The 16,890-nt window shown below is 37.1% G+C and overlaps 1 protein-coding gene across 2 annotated transcripts in view; it reads left to right on the top strand.

The window, feature by feature from the left end:
• LOC129576602 (probable serine/threonine-protein kinase DDB_G0282963) overlaps positions 1 to 16,644 on the top strand; it is an 81,391-nt gene extending 64,747 nt beyond the window's left edge. Inside the window, exons 4-13 of one of the 2 annotated variants that reach the window (XM_055461890.1) lie at positions 4,338 to 4,994; positions 5,162 to 5,788; positions 5,920 to 6,310; positions 9,325 to 9,369; positions 9,456 to 9,827; positions 9,960 to 10,128; positions 10,235 to 10,894; positions 11,133 to 11,261; positions 11,333 to 12,171; positions 12,239 to 16,644. In XM_055461890.1, the coding sequence (XP_055317865.1) occupies positions 4,338 to 4,994; positions 5,162 to 5,788; positions 5,920 to 6,310; positions 9,325 to 9,369; positions 9,456 to 9,827; positions 9,960 to 10,128; positions 10,235 to 10,894; positions 11,133 to 11,261; positions 11,333 to 12,171; positions 12,239 to 12,540 (4,191 nt within the window). In that variant the 3' untranslated portion in view covers positions 12,541 to 16,644. Of the gene's footprint in view, positions 1 to 4,337; positions 4,995 to 5,161; positions 5,789 to 5,919; positions 6,311 to 9,324; positions 9,370 to 9,455; positions 9,828 to 9,959; positions 10,129 to 10,234; positions 10,895 to 11,060; positions 11,262 to 11,332; positions 12,172 to 12,238 lie in introns of both variants that reach the window. The other variant, XM_055461888.1, reaches the window with a different exon arrangement.
• Positions 16,645 to 16,890: the final 246 nt, after the last annotated feature.

Here is a 16,890-nt window from a genome sequence, read left to right as displayed (position 1 = left end):
TGTTCTTTTTACCAGTGTGGATTCGCTCCAAAACTTGCACACACCGAACAAAAAAAAAACAACAACTTCGCTCATAATAGCGGTGTATTCAAGGCAAATACACACATTTATCTTATAGTTGCGGTGGCGGTAATCTCGATTCCACTTCTCTATTCTCTATTTTTCTTCTTCTACTGCTGCTGCCGTCGCCTCCACCTTTCCTTTTATTCGCTTTTGTCTATTCCGCCTAAATGATATATGAACATTATTTTTCATTATTATTGCTCACAATGGCGAGTAAGTTTTCCACAATATTATAAAAGTTATAAAATAGTTGTGGGTTGCAAACGCGCGCGCGTTATGTGTGTGCGTGTTTTTTTCATTTTTCTTTCCATATTTTTTTTTTTGTTGCTGCTGCTTGAGTTTTTTCCCTTTCTTTCGTTTTGTTTTAAATAAATATGTGAAACAAGAAGCACGCGCACATTCGCAACTACGACACAACTTGAAATTTTAACGTTTCAAGGAGTGGTGGTGCGTTTGTCTGTATGAGTGTGTATTTTGTTTCATTGCTCAGCTCTTGCATTTTATTCCATTCGCCGGATACTAAAGTATAACTGTGCAACGACACATCGTGAAAGTGAGTTCTGCACGCGAAGACGACATCAATTTATTTCGATTTGTATCTTTTCCTTTCTCTCTCTCTCTCTCTCTCTCTCTCTCTCGTTCTCTCGCTTTTATATTTGTATGTTTCGGAATGTGTCTGCTGTCTGTATCAATAGTATTTTGCCAGTTGCCATCGTCATTCGAAGCGAGAACACATCAACCACCACAGTTCATTTTCGGTTATTCGAATCTGCCTTTTTTTCCCCTCTCTTGCTTTTCCATTATTGTTGAGAGTTGGCTTTTGTTTGCGTTTTTCGTATTTCCCACTGTTGCCGAAGCGAGTGAAAGCTTTTAAATTGCTAAGCATTTCTGGCTAACTGACAACATATTCAACAAAAATGCACCGCACATGAAAAATACAACGACTGCAGATGTGCACATCAAAACACATACAGAATCTGTATTACAGATAGAGGAAGAGACAGAGAGAGATTTGAAAAAAAAGAAACGCGTAGAGAAGGTCTTTTCAGCAAATATTCCCCCCCCCCCAAAAAAAAAAAAAATACGCCACTCGACTCTATTTTTTCCGTGCCCATGATGACATTCCATTTGATGGCTTTGACTTGTGATTTTCAGTATTTTCCTTCATTATTACCACTGAGATGCAGTAACGCTCACTAGATCCATAAAAATGAGTATCGATTTTTTTCATACACTTGACATATCATCGATTTTTGATGTACTGTGAGGCAAAAGAGATTTTGGTCTGCTACATGAATTTCCACAGAAATGTGTTTGACGATCATTGTTAATAGTCATACTTGGTCGGACAAGCCTTTTCTGGCCTTGTAACCGTTTTCCCATGAAATGAACCACCATTTTTCATTTTATTAAAATTTTTGCGCAGAAATTAGCACATAACGAATTCCATCATTTTTCCAAACCCTGAATTCGAATCAAATGATCAAATTATGACATAAATGTTGTTAGGTTATTAAATGAATTGAGGTCAATTCGCATGATTATAATAGTTATTTATATTTAAACAAATTACATAATGAAAATAAACAGCAAGCACATTATGCAGGGTGGTTTAAATCTCTTTCGGCCCACTGTACCGTTCAAAATAGTCTCCAAAATGCTATTTATATTTACCACACAATTGTCTCATTATGTGGAGTGGAAAAGTTAAAGTTGAACTCAAATCGTTGTTTGCGATTTACGAGTGTGTGTGTACAGTTTTTGTTGAAGTTTTGTGTGGCGGAGCCAAGCCAAGACAAAACCATAACTTGATATGCCACTCATACGAATGTGATAAGCTTGAGATGAACAAAAAAAACCGTTGATTTTGACACAGGTTACAAGCAAAAAAAAAAGCAACAACAACACAAACACCAACAAAGTAAATGCACCAAATGGAATTAACATTTCTACACAACGATAACAAAGTACAAAACAAAACAGGACATTGTCTCGTTTTAATGGAGCGCCTGTTCGTTAGAGCAAAAGTATAAAGAATAATGAAACACCAACTTAATTGAACAAAAATACAAAACTCTTTCATTTTTATTTGCCTGCCTCGCTTGCTCTGCCGCTGCACGTCTCGTTCACTTCGCTTGCTCCTCAACTGAAAGTATCTTGTCGTTTCTCACAGTCCGGCTCTGACCAGCTACTTGAACTTTTTGTTTATCTTTTCCTAGCAGTTAAATTGCATTACAAGGACCACCACACAGCATATACAATATGATTTGCATTTTCCGTTTATGTGCATCAGACATCGTTTGCACTCACACTGAGACGCAGACACGATGAATGCTGTTCAATTTCAAGTGCATATTGCTCTCATGCACTGTCAATATAATGCCAACATTATAATTTTTATGGGCAACGATACGGCGCACACACACACCATGTTCGTAATATGCGTGGCCCTGGCCATCGTAATTAAAGCGAATGTTATTGCAATTTCGTGCGATGATTTTTCCAAAAGATTTAAATATGATTTTATGTGGAAAATGGTATTCGAATGAATGAACGTTGACACTACTGCTGGATCTGGTGCTGCTACAATTGTATAGGTTTAAATGAAAACTGCCTTCGAGGGGTGAAAACGAACAAAAATAATGTGCTATTTTTTTGCTATCTTCCTCTATGAAGCGCGCGCTCATTCAGCTTTCAGAGTCATCGCTTTTTCGATGTTACATTCGCTTTCTCACTGATAGCGCTTTGTTTTCACACATTTTGTCCGCTTTTTCCGTTAGTTTTCAACTCTTCGCTCTCTGTTGTTTTTCTTTGTGCTGTTGTGCGAAATGTAAATTACATTTGTATTCATTTGCTACTTTTTTGTCATAGTTTCGGTTTGTGTGTATGCACTTTTGTTGTGAGTTTTGTTTGCTTTGGTCGACATTTGTGTGTACCCGCATTTAAGATTCAAATGAATCTCCGAATAATTTTCTTTTTTCTCTCTTTCTCTCTCGCTCTCTCTCGCCTGTTTATTGTTGTTCGGATTGGTATTTTATGCTACAATGTGAATGCACTAGGCAAATAGTGCCTTTGTTAAATACCAAATACATGTGCACTTGAACTTTTCTCTCGTTCATAAATTTCTCTCTCATCGCATAGTTTTTCAACTTTATACAATGTGCATTGCAACACTTGCAAACGATGTGATTTTCCATGCTGAGCGTCTCAGCCTCGCTGCGCACATCGTTGTCAGTTTATGTCGACGTTTGGTTTTTGTTCAGCAAATTCACTGAAGAGAAACAGGCTGGTGGTTTTATTTTTCGCCTCAAAAATAAATTTCAATAAAAAATACTCTCTCATATTCCGTATTTTGAGCACAGATCCACCACTGGCATTGGTCCACTGCTTTTCCTCTTCATTTCGGTGTATGGATGGAGAGAAGAAGAAAAAAATATCCAACCGAAAACATTTCAAAACTTGAACTGGATATGTGTGTTAAGCTTATCCCCGACAAGATGGTGGATTGACAGCAGTATTTAGTGTGTTTGTGCTGTGTGAAGTGGATAAATAGCGGTATTTCATGTTGGAATTACACAACTAATAGCACCAATGATTCAATTAGAATGGATTGCACAGTGCAAACAGAGTCTGGCTGGAAACTTTTAATCCAAAACACATTTGCATCGATGTTGTGGATGTGGGGTCACTGTAATCACTTCCACAGATAAGAAATATTCACCGTTCGGGGACAAATAATTTCGTTTATTTGTGAAAGTGCAAGTAAGCCCCGCGTACCATCCTCCACATTGAAACCGTTGCATGCACCTTAACATTCATAATACAAATTTAATGTGAGTGGAGGCGCCCTATGAAAAATGGCACAGATTGAAATATTGAATATTATCTGAAACGAAAAAAATGGAGTCGCATACGGAATATATGATTCCATGTGTTGTCGTGTCGTGTTCGGGTGACAGACGTTTAATAATCTTGGGATTCAAACGTCGTTAACACGTGCATTATCAACTTTTAAGTTTTTCAAACTATGGACTCGCACGTTGTTAATATGTACAACATATGCTCCTCTGTTATCGGCCGGTGATCGAAGATTATTAAACTATGGAGTCATTTAAGCGGCTCCCAATATTAAATCCTGACCATAGCGAACTCATGTTGGTAAAACCACTCTGACATTAATGCATTTTAGACAAACAGTTAAATCAAACAGTAAAACTGTTCAACATTTCCGACTAACGAATGTAATTTTTTTTTCTCTCTATCCATCCATACAGACAACCAGCCGTTTTGGATGGCATTCACCAGAAGATGAAGAGTTTTGTAAAATCGACCAAAATTTACCGTACATGGTAAAAACGTCGACGTATTCACCAAAAGTGCGTCCCATGAACTCAAAAACGATCAATCGAAGTAGTAGTAGTAGCGGAAATTCGCATGAAAAAACCGCATCAAATACCATTACATCAACCATTGCACAACCGTATTCAAAAAGTGTTGATACCAAATATTTTGCACGAACATTTAACGACTACAATAGTTCAAAACTATCGCCAAGAGATAATTCGGCCGTTTTGAGAGCAGTGAGTGCATCAACATCGGCCAACAATACGTTTGCAACCGCATCGTCGTCATCATCATCGTCGTCGTCGCGACTAAATAAATACCGTTATCAACATCCAACGTACCACCAATCACACGAAATGTTTGAACAACAAACGCAAACGCAACAAGAATCAAAGCAAAATACTTTTGGTAAATATGAGAAAAATTTCCACAGTAGCTGCAGCAGCAGCGGCAACAGTAGCAGCAACGTCGCCAGCAATGGCATTGGCATTCAGGCAAACAGTCACACCACCACTTGTGCTGACGATGGTGAAAATAATCAAATGGTAGTGATTACGCTAAATGGAAGCAACGCTCAACAAAAGCAGGTAAATAAACACACACGGATTTGCAGTGCAGTGCAGTGCAAATGTGAATCGAAATAAAAATAAAAGAAATCTTACTCAATTGAATGAATGTTTCGCTTCATTTGATCCTCATATGATTTTTTTTTGCCTCTTGCTCACGCAATTTTTTCCTCCTTCTCTTTGTTTAGAAAACCATGGAAATCAACAAACATGCATCGACAAAACTGTCGAGCACTGACAAAGCGAATAACCATCAGCAATCGTCTATGATACCAAACTATCACAATAATCATTTGGATTATCGGAATGGCAGCCAGATGAGCTTTTATGAACAGCAGCAGCAGCAGCAACAACAACCATATGATGATGAGTTGCATCGCCAGCACTATTTTCTCGCTTCAGACCGACAAAAAAGCGATACAATGCACAGTGGAAGTGACGGCAGCAGCACCAAATCCGAACAAAAAATCCCGAACATTTATCATCAGCAAAATGGATTTCTAATAAAAGCGAAACAGCAACTGGTAAACAACAATGAATGTGATGCCGACGATCGTGTACTGTTACAACGTAAACCAAAATCAAATCAGTATGGCAAAATTCTAAATTATAATCGAAATGGTTCACGGCCTATTCCAATGCTACCATCACCACCATCAACACCGCCGCCACCGCTAAATGCAAAAATTAAAGACTATCACGAATCGTCGAATAAATTCTATCAAGAGTATCCGACGAATGTGCATCTGAGCAATCAGCAACATAGTCGATTCAATGGCAATGGTAACGTTAACAATAACAACAACAACAACGAGGTAAGGCTCATCACAATCACGACACATTTTTTTTCTTCTTCATTTGTTTCGATTACGGTGTCCACGTTTAATTGGAATTGTTGTTTTTTGTTTCTGTTCTTCTTCACATGTGGTGTGTTCTATTCTCCCAGATGGGCTCGGCAAATAATAACAACAACAATGCCAATGGTTTTGAATTTTATTCAAACGGATGTTCACACGCATCGGTCACATCGTCGTCCAATGCGTTGAACAAACAATCGACAAAGTTGCACGGTAATGCCATCGATGAGAATACTTTGCACAATCAACAGCAACAACAGCAACAACTCAAGGAATTGGTGCAATCGAGAGCCAAATGTAAACAAGCGCCATCAGCGCGATCAAATAACGTCTATCATCACAACAATGGGATCGGAGCGACAACGACGCATTTAACACCAACACCAAGCAATCACCAGTTGGCCCATGTCATAAATAGTTTGTCATCGCCGGAAAGTGCATATTCCACCGGTTACTCAACGGATGGCACATCACCATCAGGTAAAAAAAAATTGCGCTTTCACCAAATCAATTCGCACCATCATCGTTGATCATTATATATATGTATGTAAATTTTGTGAAGAAAGCTAAGGAAAAAAAATGTAAATCGGAAAGAAAAACAACGACGAAATAGTAATCACCGTTATTGGCCCAGAATGAAAATCATGATCCTAGTACTCATTGTACGGCATTTTTTATTTGAATCTTTGAACGGGTTTAATTAGATTCAATATTTTCTCCCTCTCTCTCCATCTCTTCATCTTTTTCTCACAATCTTTGCCTCATCCATGGCAATAATCTTCCCTTTTTTTCTGTGGGCCGTTCATTTTGGTGAATTCATGCATTAAGAAATCGGCTGAAAAACGTGATCTGATTTTTAACGAGAGCGTAAAAAACTCAATATAAAATGAAAGGATAACATGACTTGAAAGATGATGTGACATAGAAATTAATCCCGTAATATGCGATTGCCTAACTACCTCTATTGAACTATGTTGTGTGTAGATTTGTCTCTTTCGCCGAATGAAAAGCAAGAGAGGGAGAGAGAGAGAGAGAGAGAGAGAGCGATAAAAAAGAGATGAAAAATAAATAAATAAACGTGCAGCAAACGGTGGCCTCGTCACGTAATCCTTATTTCTAGGTATATAGGGGCAGACCCAAAGATTTGGATCACTTCACATCTTAACGAAGTTTTCAATGTCAGCCTTCATTTGAAAATTTACATTTCAAAGCGGCAACCACATTTGGTGCATAATAAAGATATGGCGCGGCAAGAAGAATAAAAAAAAAGAGAGAGAGAGAGAGAGAGAGAGAGAGAGAGAGAGAGAGAGCAAGCGGGAAAATCTCTGCAACATTATCATCATCGTAGTCGTCGTCGTCGTCGTCGCTATTCGTGCAAATCATGAATATGACTTTTTCAAGTGGCTTTAATCCTTTTTTCTCCCGACTCGCTCACATTACAGATTACAAGTATGTGTGTGCGCTTTTTTCTCTCTTCATAATTTACTGTGTCTGCTTCCTATTTTTCTGACTTGCTGTGATTTAATCATCATTCGTCGTACTTGCCGCCGCACATGACAGTGTGCATCTCATTTCAATGGATGATGACTGCGCTGCATACACACATACACACGACACACGTTCACACAGTTCCATCGACATTTTTTTTTCGTTCCCCATTTTACGTGAATTGTGAACTAAATACTGAATCTCTGCAAGACCGTGTTTATGGCATCGAGCCGATTTTCAAGGCAATTCCATCGTCCGTATGCATACGCGGATGGGGTGGCACGTTCAATACGAATAAAAGATCATAGGAAACCACGAAAATTTTAATATGAATATGATTAAAGTGAAGTCAAGAGATGATGTGACGACGATAAAATGACGACGATATACTACTCCACCACATATATAGTAGTATATTTTTGATATGGAAAACGTTCGCTCGGATTGTTTCTTCCTCTGTTCGTATTTCTATCGCAATTGTACGGTGGGTATTCGGATTCGCATGGAATACCGCACTCAACTCTTCGGCGAAAAATTTAATATGCGTGAAGAAGAGCTTGTGGGTTAATTAAACGATATGGAAAACTCTCATGTGTCATAAAGAAAATACGGCTGCTTGCGTGAGCTCGTGAAGAAGGGAAGAGCAAAATCTTGAAATGACAGAATGCTCCTTGAAGTATGTATGCCAAACTTAAACCACATAGCATTTGTGCTTGTTTTTGTTGTTGTCGTTTGCATTGTCAAAAATTATCACACTTTGAGTACTTTTCATTCAGAGACGAAAAAAAAGGAATGTTTAAACAACGACAGAAATTTAAAATCATTTTCCTTCCTCTCTCTCTCTCTTTCTCTTCCATTCACTCACAAAACAAAACAAAGTGTTTTCCACAACAACAATTGCACGCAACAAAAAAATGGAAATGAGACGATAAAAATGCAGGCGAAGAAAAATGTCAGCACTTGACACTGTTTAATTAACCACGTAGTATGTATGTGTGTGTTTGCCTGTGCCCGTGCACAGTTGTGTACTCCTATTGTATGGACCATAATTTAATTCGTTAATTAAAAGCTCTTGTGTAAATCATTGTATGTGTTTAATTGCGTAATTTATTTTCGGAGTGCGCGAGATATCAGCAAACACATTTAGCGATATCAAAATGCACAAGCAAACAAACAAACACTCGTTCACTCTCAATTCGGCCCGATGAAAACCAGAAAACGAGAGAGAGAGAGAGAGAGAGAGAGAGAGAGAGAGAGAGAGAGAGAGAAAAACAAACAAATCGCGAGCGCATTTTGTTCGCTCTTTATTGTGTTCACATTCAATTGGCTGCAGTTTGACTGCATGTGAGAATCATGTGCACACGTTCATGTGATGAAATGTTGCACACTTAACCACATCGCGTTCGCACACCCACTGAATGCACAAATGAGAAACCACGCCGGTTCTTCTCTCTTTTTTTCCCTCCTTGGCACATAGATTAGATGATGCATACAGAGCGCATATTAAAATATAAATAAATGGCAAACAGTTCAAACGTTGGAATTTCGGAGCGCCAAAAAGACCACCGCAGCGAAGATAAATAGCGATCTAAGTAGAGCAATAAATCTCTGGCTGCATTGATACCTCGCTCTCTCTCTCCCTCTGCCCCGGATGCATGCGGCGCTTACGCGAGCGCCCTCAACACTTCACACCGAATGTTTGCCACAGCCAACAGGGAGCGCACAAACCGGGAATTGCAGCATATCATATCGTATGATGATGAAGTGTGTATGCGCGCGTGTGTGCTTTTCTACTATGATATCAAAATTGAAATTGAATCGATTACTTGGGCCTGTGGGCCTCTCTAGAGTGTGGTCGTGGCAATTGCCCATTGATTGCTCATGAATTTTGAATATTTCACGCACACATATTTGTTGTTGTTGTTGTTGTTCTTTTTCATTCCTTCTTCGTTTGAATATAGATTGATTATTTGCGATTTTGCATCTTTTATTTGAAATAAAAATAGGAACCACAAACAACGCACCCGAATACTATATCAATATGCGAACCGGTATGTAGTTGTTTAAGTTTACGCATTTTTTATTTTGCCTTGTTGTCTTTCGGCCAACACTCACACAAATAACCATCCAATTTCAGGCACACATTATTTCCCAAGAGGTGTAAATGCTGTGGCGGCCGTCGAACGAAGCCGTCAAAAATTCGGACTCAACAAAATTGAAGAAACGGTTGGCGAAACGTTGTGCACCACAACGATCACCAGTGTTACGAGCAACAACAGTGTGCACAGCAATCATCGCCGAACGGAATCCTGTGATTTAAGCCATCGTCGTCATGCAGCGGCCACCAATATATTGAGCAATAGCAACAGTATTAGCAATTGTAATGGGGTCGCTGCACCCGGCATTTTATCCAAGGAAGTGAGCAATCTACTGCAGGCAAATACACATAGCCGATTAAGCCCCGATCCGCAACGCCATTTGGCTTATCAAACTTATCGTGGATTTGAATGTAAATATTCTATTTTGTCACTGATTTTCGCTACTCATCAAATATGCTGACACTCATAACAATTCAATTTTTTTTTCCTACTCCCAATTCGATGGTTTCTTTCCCTTTTGCTCCCTCTTTGTGCCACTGCAGCACCATCTCCGCGACAACGGTGCCGGATTAAGACTAATCCGTGGCTTTCAACGCCCGAAACAACAGTGGGAAATGGCAATTCGATTATGAAGAAAATGGATATAGACACGAGTTCGACATCGTCTGGCATTAAATCCAGCAGTGATGCAGGAACCGATGACAAAAAAAGGTACGTTGCATTGATTTTGTATCTGGTCTGCTTCTTAAATCCACAAACAAATTAATAAATTGGAGTTGTCATTTTGTTTTTTTTTTCTTTGCGGGGGAACACGCAGCAAAAACCATATATCATCCGAGTCGGAGAGTTCATCGACTGAGATTGAGGTGAGCCGAAAATCGGCATTCTCACCGAATACGATTCGCAAACGGAAAATGGAAAAGCAATTATCGGAACGGTTGAGCAATCGTGCATCGAACTGTTGTGATAGCGACGATGAGGATGCCACATTCAATGAGCTGATGGGAAAATTTGACGAGAGCTACATCTACGAAAAGGAAACGGATATTCTAAGCGACGATTCGGATCCAACGGAATGTGGAGATTCCGATTTGGATACGGGACAAGATGGTGGCGATGAATGCGAAACGGATGAACTACTCGATATTGACTATATTGACACCGGATCGATACAGGAAGTTACCGATAAAGATATGTATAAAAATACGGGCAGTTGCACGTATTTCCATAATAATCAAGCAATTGACAAGCGTCAAAATAAATTGCGAAAAAGTCGAAAGCAACAGAGCGAAGAGAGCAATGGATCACGGCGTCGAAAGCGTTTGACACGAACACGCAAACGAAATAGTGAGTGTCGTGATAGCAGTCAAAACAGTCACAAACATTGTTCACCGCATCGATTCAGAGAGTCTCGCAGTGTTGGCGGCACACCAGTGTCGTTGCGTCGTAATAAATCTACAGACAACCAATATAAAAGGTAAGGCTTGCAGTATGCAATTTTATCATCCAAAACCTCTATTTCATAAGAAAAAAAACAAACGAAATCACATAGACACAAACATTCATTTAGCCACTCACACTAAATGCCATTTTTAATCACAATGCCAATTCTTTGCACATTACCTGTATGTATCATCCTCCAGCACACCCAAAATGGTTCCATTGTCTAGTCGATGTAATTCACTTACATTTACCGAAATCCATTCCATTCGTAGTCGATTTTTGGCTATAGCCGAAAGTGAGAAAGCACTACTGAAGGCCGACATTGAAGCCGATGTAAAATACAAGCAGCTCATACACGAGGCCGAAACGATTCTTGTGTCGATGAAGACGACAGCGTTGAGGTAAGTACTACATTCATTGGCAGTGTCCAAATCGAGAGTCAAATTTAAATGCGCTTCTTTGTATTTTGCAGAGAAACGCCGGTACCAAGCCCAAGTCGTCGTATATGCAATGTGCCAGCAAATAAACGTGTTGAAATGCTACGAAACTGTGAGGCTGATTTGCGTCGTGAGCTCCTAAAAACGCAATCGAAACCAACAAATGAAGAAAATGTGATCAATCGAAAGGATTCATTCGAAACGTTGGCCGCACCAAGTAGCCCGGTGAAAATAAACTATGCGAATGGCAATGGTGGCCGATTCAGTCCACGTAAAACGCATTTAACGAATTTCATTAATCAAAATATCACATCGGTCGAATTGCTTGGGCGACGTCAAAATGGAAACGATACACAAAATAATCCACCATCATCGATGGATGGGTACGAAACGAAAATGAAGCGTTCACCATGTTTGCAATTCAATACAGTCAATAATCGTGTTAGGATTACACCACCAAAATCACCGATGCCTCGACGTCGCTTCAGGAGCCAAAGCCCTCGCATATGCATTGAATCGGACTCAGATAGTGATACGCTCAATGGCAATGCACCGAATACGGTGGTGCAAAAGAAACTGGTGTGTCCGGTATCAAAGCGTGGCGATATCAATCAAAATAAAGAGAATAAATTGCGACATTCCTTGCGCAAGAGTCAACAGTCAACGGCAAACGATGATATTTTGAATCAAAACACAATTCCGGCACATGAAATGGATACGCTTGATACAGCCGATCATCGACCATTCCGTTCGATTGATATGGCACATCGTCTGACCGAATCATTCTATTGCCCACAGAGTGAACCTCTCAAACGGAAAATTTACTCGGAAAAAACACTTGATCGTTTGCAAAAGAGCTTGGACATGGAATCAGGTATGTTTTCATTTGTTTACATTTCGGCATTTTGTCATTAACTATTTTGGTTTCGGGTCATTCACAGAGATTCCAAAGAAAGCATTACTGCAGAAGATTTCGAATTTGCGTCGTGATCGACAGCAGCAACAGCATCAGCAGTCACTTCGAACGGCCCACAGTTTTGAATACACAACTGTCCATCATCTGTCAAATACAACACTCAACGGTGGCGGTGGCGGTGGCGGTAGCAGTGCAAATGCCAGCTCTGAAAATGATTTAACAATGCAACACAAGCGACAGCTTATTTTAAACACTATCGAAGATTTAAAACGGAATCTCGAAGATCAGAGCATTGAGTTGTGCGGGCTCAACGATGATGAAGAATAAAATGTTGAATTTCATTTCAGTCGATTGGAATCGGAAATAATGTTTTCATTTTAATTTCCTTTTATTTCTGTGTTTTTTTTTGTTCTGTGTCCATATCAATGATATAAGTTTGTGCAATGTGAATGGAATTTTATTTGAATGTTATCACCAAAAAAAGGAAGAAAAAAAAGAAAAGAAAAGCAAAATCTCTAATGTTTTTCATATTGTTTATTGTTGTTTAAATGGTTGTATTCAACACACCCACACATACACTAAAATGGTCATTGCAAATTGAAAGAAAAAAACATGAAAAGAGAGAGAGCGAGAGAAAAAATGTCAAAGGCATAAGAAAATAGTGAACATAAAAATACTCTCGATTATCAAACTGATCACTTTTTACGATCGAACCTTTTTTTTTCTTCTTTGTAGTGTAATTTTATATTTTTAATTGTTATTTATAATTCAACTACACGTAGTAGGCATTTCATTGAAAACTGTGTTTTTTATTATATTTATCAAAACGAATACGTAATTCGACAGACTTAAGTGTATCTTGAGATTTAGTTTTACCTTTAAAAGAAAATTAGAAACAAAATTCGTTCAAGTAAATGAATTGGCAATCGGACATACACAAATGATTTTAGTGTATAATACTTAGTTCCTTTACGGCGCAATGCAAACAACTAAATGGAAATTTCAATGGCAGTGAAATACGTAGAAAAGAAAAAATCTCACAAAAAAAGTAAAGAAAACAAAAAAGGAAATTCAGGCGGCTGCAACATTCAAATGGAATAATATTCTAATAAATGCAAGCTACCCACATCCGATGTGCATTGCAATCTAAAACAATAAACATACTCAAATACAAATATTTATGAATAAATAGATGATACAAACAAACAAACAAAACAAAAATTACTAATTTTTACAATAACCTCATGCTCAGTAACATTCAATATGAAAATAAGTTTATTTTCTTAAATTTAAATCAAGCATCAAAGCACACACATACACACGTGACTGAATCATGAGATATAGATATCTATAGTGAAAATTTAACATAATATTCAAAAGGAAAAAAAAAAGAATGAATGAAATAAATAATCGAGATATTCAAGTGCTGAAACAGAAACGGAAAGAACACTAACAACAATTTGCATGTGAATTTATGAATTCATTCATTATTATCAGAGACTATTTTCATAAACACGTATTTGATACATACAAGAAAAAAAAGTAAAACTAAACTGATATTGATGTAGAATTGCATTAGAATGTTAAACTGACGGGGAGCTTCTGATCCCATATCTCGTGGTGTGATGAGAACGATGCACACACGACTAACACATTCATGGGGACTCAATACTAATGAAATCGATATTTTTTTTTGACACATTATGCGAGTTGTCATTGTAATCGGCATTCACTTCAATCTGACACCAGTCAGACAGGTGATGTGTTTGTTGATCGAGGAAAAGACCGATGGGATTAGAAAGACAAAGAACAATAAACAAATCTTAATTATGGAATATTCAACAATGATACAAAATAATCCTAGTAAACTTAAAACACAATGTAGTGATCATTTAAATCGTAGCTCCATTAGTTTATTCGTTCAGTAGCATTTGTATTGTATTCCTTTGATTTTATTTGTTGTTTTGTTTGTCCACCCCATTTTTTGTTTGTTTTGTCAATGTCCGTTGAATTCCAACAACAAGAAGAGGACAAAAAATGAGGAAAAAAATTGAATTTACAAGGAACTCATCAAAAATACTGTGAAAAATGTGCACTGAACATTGATTGAAAACATAAGAAAAATGCTCACACAATTTGTATCCAATCAATAGTCCCGTTCATTTTATCATTGTCCAAATGTTTGTATTTTAGTTTCAACACTGGACATACGCAGCACATTCACTTGGTGTACATTGTTATCTCGAATTGATTTCTCACCAATTACACTAATCCATCCACTAGTCATAAATGTAAAACATTCACCACTAAATCCAACACTCAATCACCATTTAATTTTTAGTATAGTGAATTTTCTGTTCAAATATGCTAAGAATTCGAGAAAAAAACGCCCCATTTTTTGTCATATTCGGGTGCGTTATTTAGTCAGACGAATTTTTGTTGACGTTTTGTGTTTTGATCCGGATCATCGAATCGATGTCAAACTTTATTTTGCTGTAGGCGATTTTTTTTTTTATTGAATTGAGTAACTTTCTTCCTTTTGTTCACATTGCAATAGCAAACGCAATTGATCTAACCATTTTGTAAATGATTCAATTTATAATTTCGATGGAAATGTAGACAATTTTCTCTTAAATTTATTCCATATATTCTGGTCATTTAATGTCAAAATTGTATAATTTTTTCAAAGTCATGAGTTTTTTTTTTTGTATCAAAACTACTTGAAAAAGCAAAATGTCAAGTAAAATCAATCGAAATTCACTTCAAGGCATTATTCTACTTCAAGTAGCTTTGGCAATCACTTGGCGCTTTAAATTCCTATAAAGCATTCAAGTAGCGAAAAATCGACTTTTCTAAGCGCCAAGAAAGCAATTAAACCTACCTTAGATTTTTGGTTGAGTAGAATCAATTTTTTCGACTCAAATTTTTCATTTAAAAAATATTTTCAAATTGCAATTATTTATGATCAACGAAATAACTTTTATTTTCAAATGATCGAAAAATGGTTGGAAAAATCATAGCGAATTAGCTCAAACTTCATTTTATTATGTCCGAATTTTAGTTTCAAGACGAATTGAAATGAAAACCAATTGGATTTTTTTTACTACTACTCATAGAGATGATGTATTCCGTAGCTCTGTTTGATTTCGGTAGTATTCATTATGCATAGAAATTCGTATAAAAATTGAAGCGAAAATTGATCAAACGCTATATATATAACCGTTGAAGCGTTTCGATGCTTGTCTTGGTGCCCTTTGTAATTGAATATTTATTCGTTAAACCAAATAAAATGAGCTTTTGCATTCGTTTCTCTTGTTCGTTTCAAATGCTTTACTTGAATCAATAACTGTGTAACAAAAGTAAACTGTGATAAAAGCGATAACAGAGATAGAGAGAGAGACGTGAAAAAGCTGCAACAATTTTTCCAAACTAGCCAAAAGATAAAAAAAGGAATGTATATTAAGAAGAACCATTTCTCTACAAAGCATTTTTTATGTGCCAGATTTTCTTTAACCTGACTTCTACCTGACAAACATATTTATTATTGAATTTTATGATTCTGCTATGCCTACCGTTTATTGACGAACGACAAACCAAATGAATAATAGCGAAAATCAAACAGGGTGACTGAAACATATTCTCGACGATAAGTAAACACAATTTTCTTTCGTTTAAATTTTTGTTAAGCATTTGCACTGACAAAACAAATGAAACTGTATGAATTAATTGACTAATAACTCTATAAATCATTCATATTATTGTAAAAGAATTGCAGTGTATTCACAATTTAACACGGAGTATATAATGTATATCGTTTATAAGGATTCATTCCAAATTTCTAATGACAAAAAAAAAGCAAATTAAAATTCTGAAATGGTGGACAAAGAAAAAAACCGGCGAAAATTGGGAACGAAACTCGCATTCAAATGATTTTTACACATTCGGTCGATAGATTAAATGATAATTGAAATTTCGAAAGCAAATTAAGTAAACGTTCAGTTTTTTTTTCTCTAAATAGTAAACAAATTTTTATAAGGGAGAAACAATTAGAAGTAGATGAATTGTGTATACTTTGAATGATCGAACCGATGTGACATTATGATAATTTAAAAGGTGCAATTAATTCCATATTTCAAGGTTTTTTTCTTCTTACATATAAATGTGAGATAAATGTGTGGACAGTCTGATTGAAGGAACTTAACGGATATTTTTGGCCTAGCTGATACACATCCAACCCTTCGACACACAAAACCAATCATACACACACACACACTTGCTCATACAAAACGGAAAATTCATCAATGTTACCTACAACTAAGAATAATTATGGGTCATGACAACAATGAATTAGACATTATTCACAAATCACATGATACAAATATTTGCATACAAAGAAAACTCATTACCAAACTACAAAATAAATTTATACAAAAAAACAACAACAACGTCTTCTTACTTTCTTGCTTCTCCTTTACTTTAAGTTTTATTGTTCTTGACCGATCACAGACATTTTCCTCTTTCGGCGTACAATATTATTTGCAGTCGACATTTTATGGATTGATATTATAGTGAAAGTATTACCGCACCTCACTCAAGCGTCAAACTCTATGGACACCAACCAAACAACGGTGTACTGTAGCTTAACTTCAGCGATCAGCGGTTTACTATCTGGTATGA

Source organism: Sitodiplosis mosellana, unplaced genomic scaffold, assembly GCF_009176505.1.
Source record: "Sitodiplosis mosellana isolate CC-2019 unplaced genomic scaffold, AAFC_SMos_1.0 Smas_scaffold_6191, whole genome shotgun sequence".
Classification (NCBI taxonomy): Eukaryota; Metazoa; Arthropoda; class Insecta; order Diptera; family Cecidomyiidae; genus Sitodiplosis; species Sitodiplosis mosellana.
Note: the sequence above shows the minus strand (reverse complement) of the source record. Positions and strands in the feature narration are given on the sequence as shown.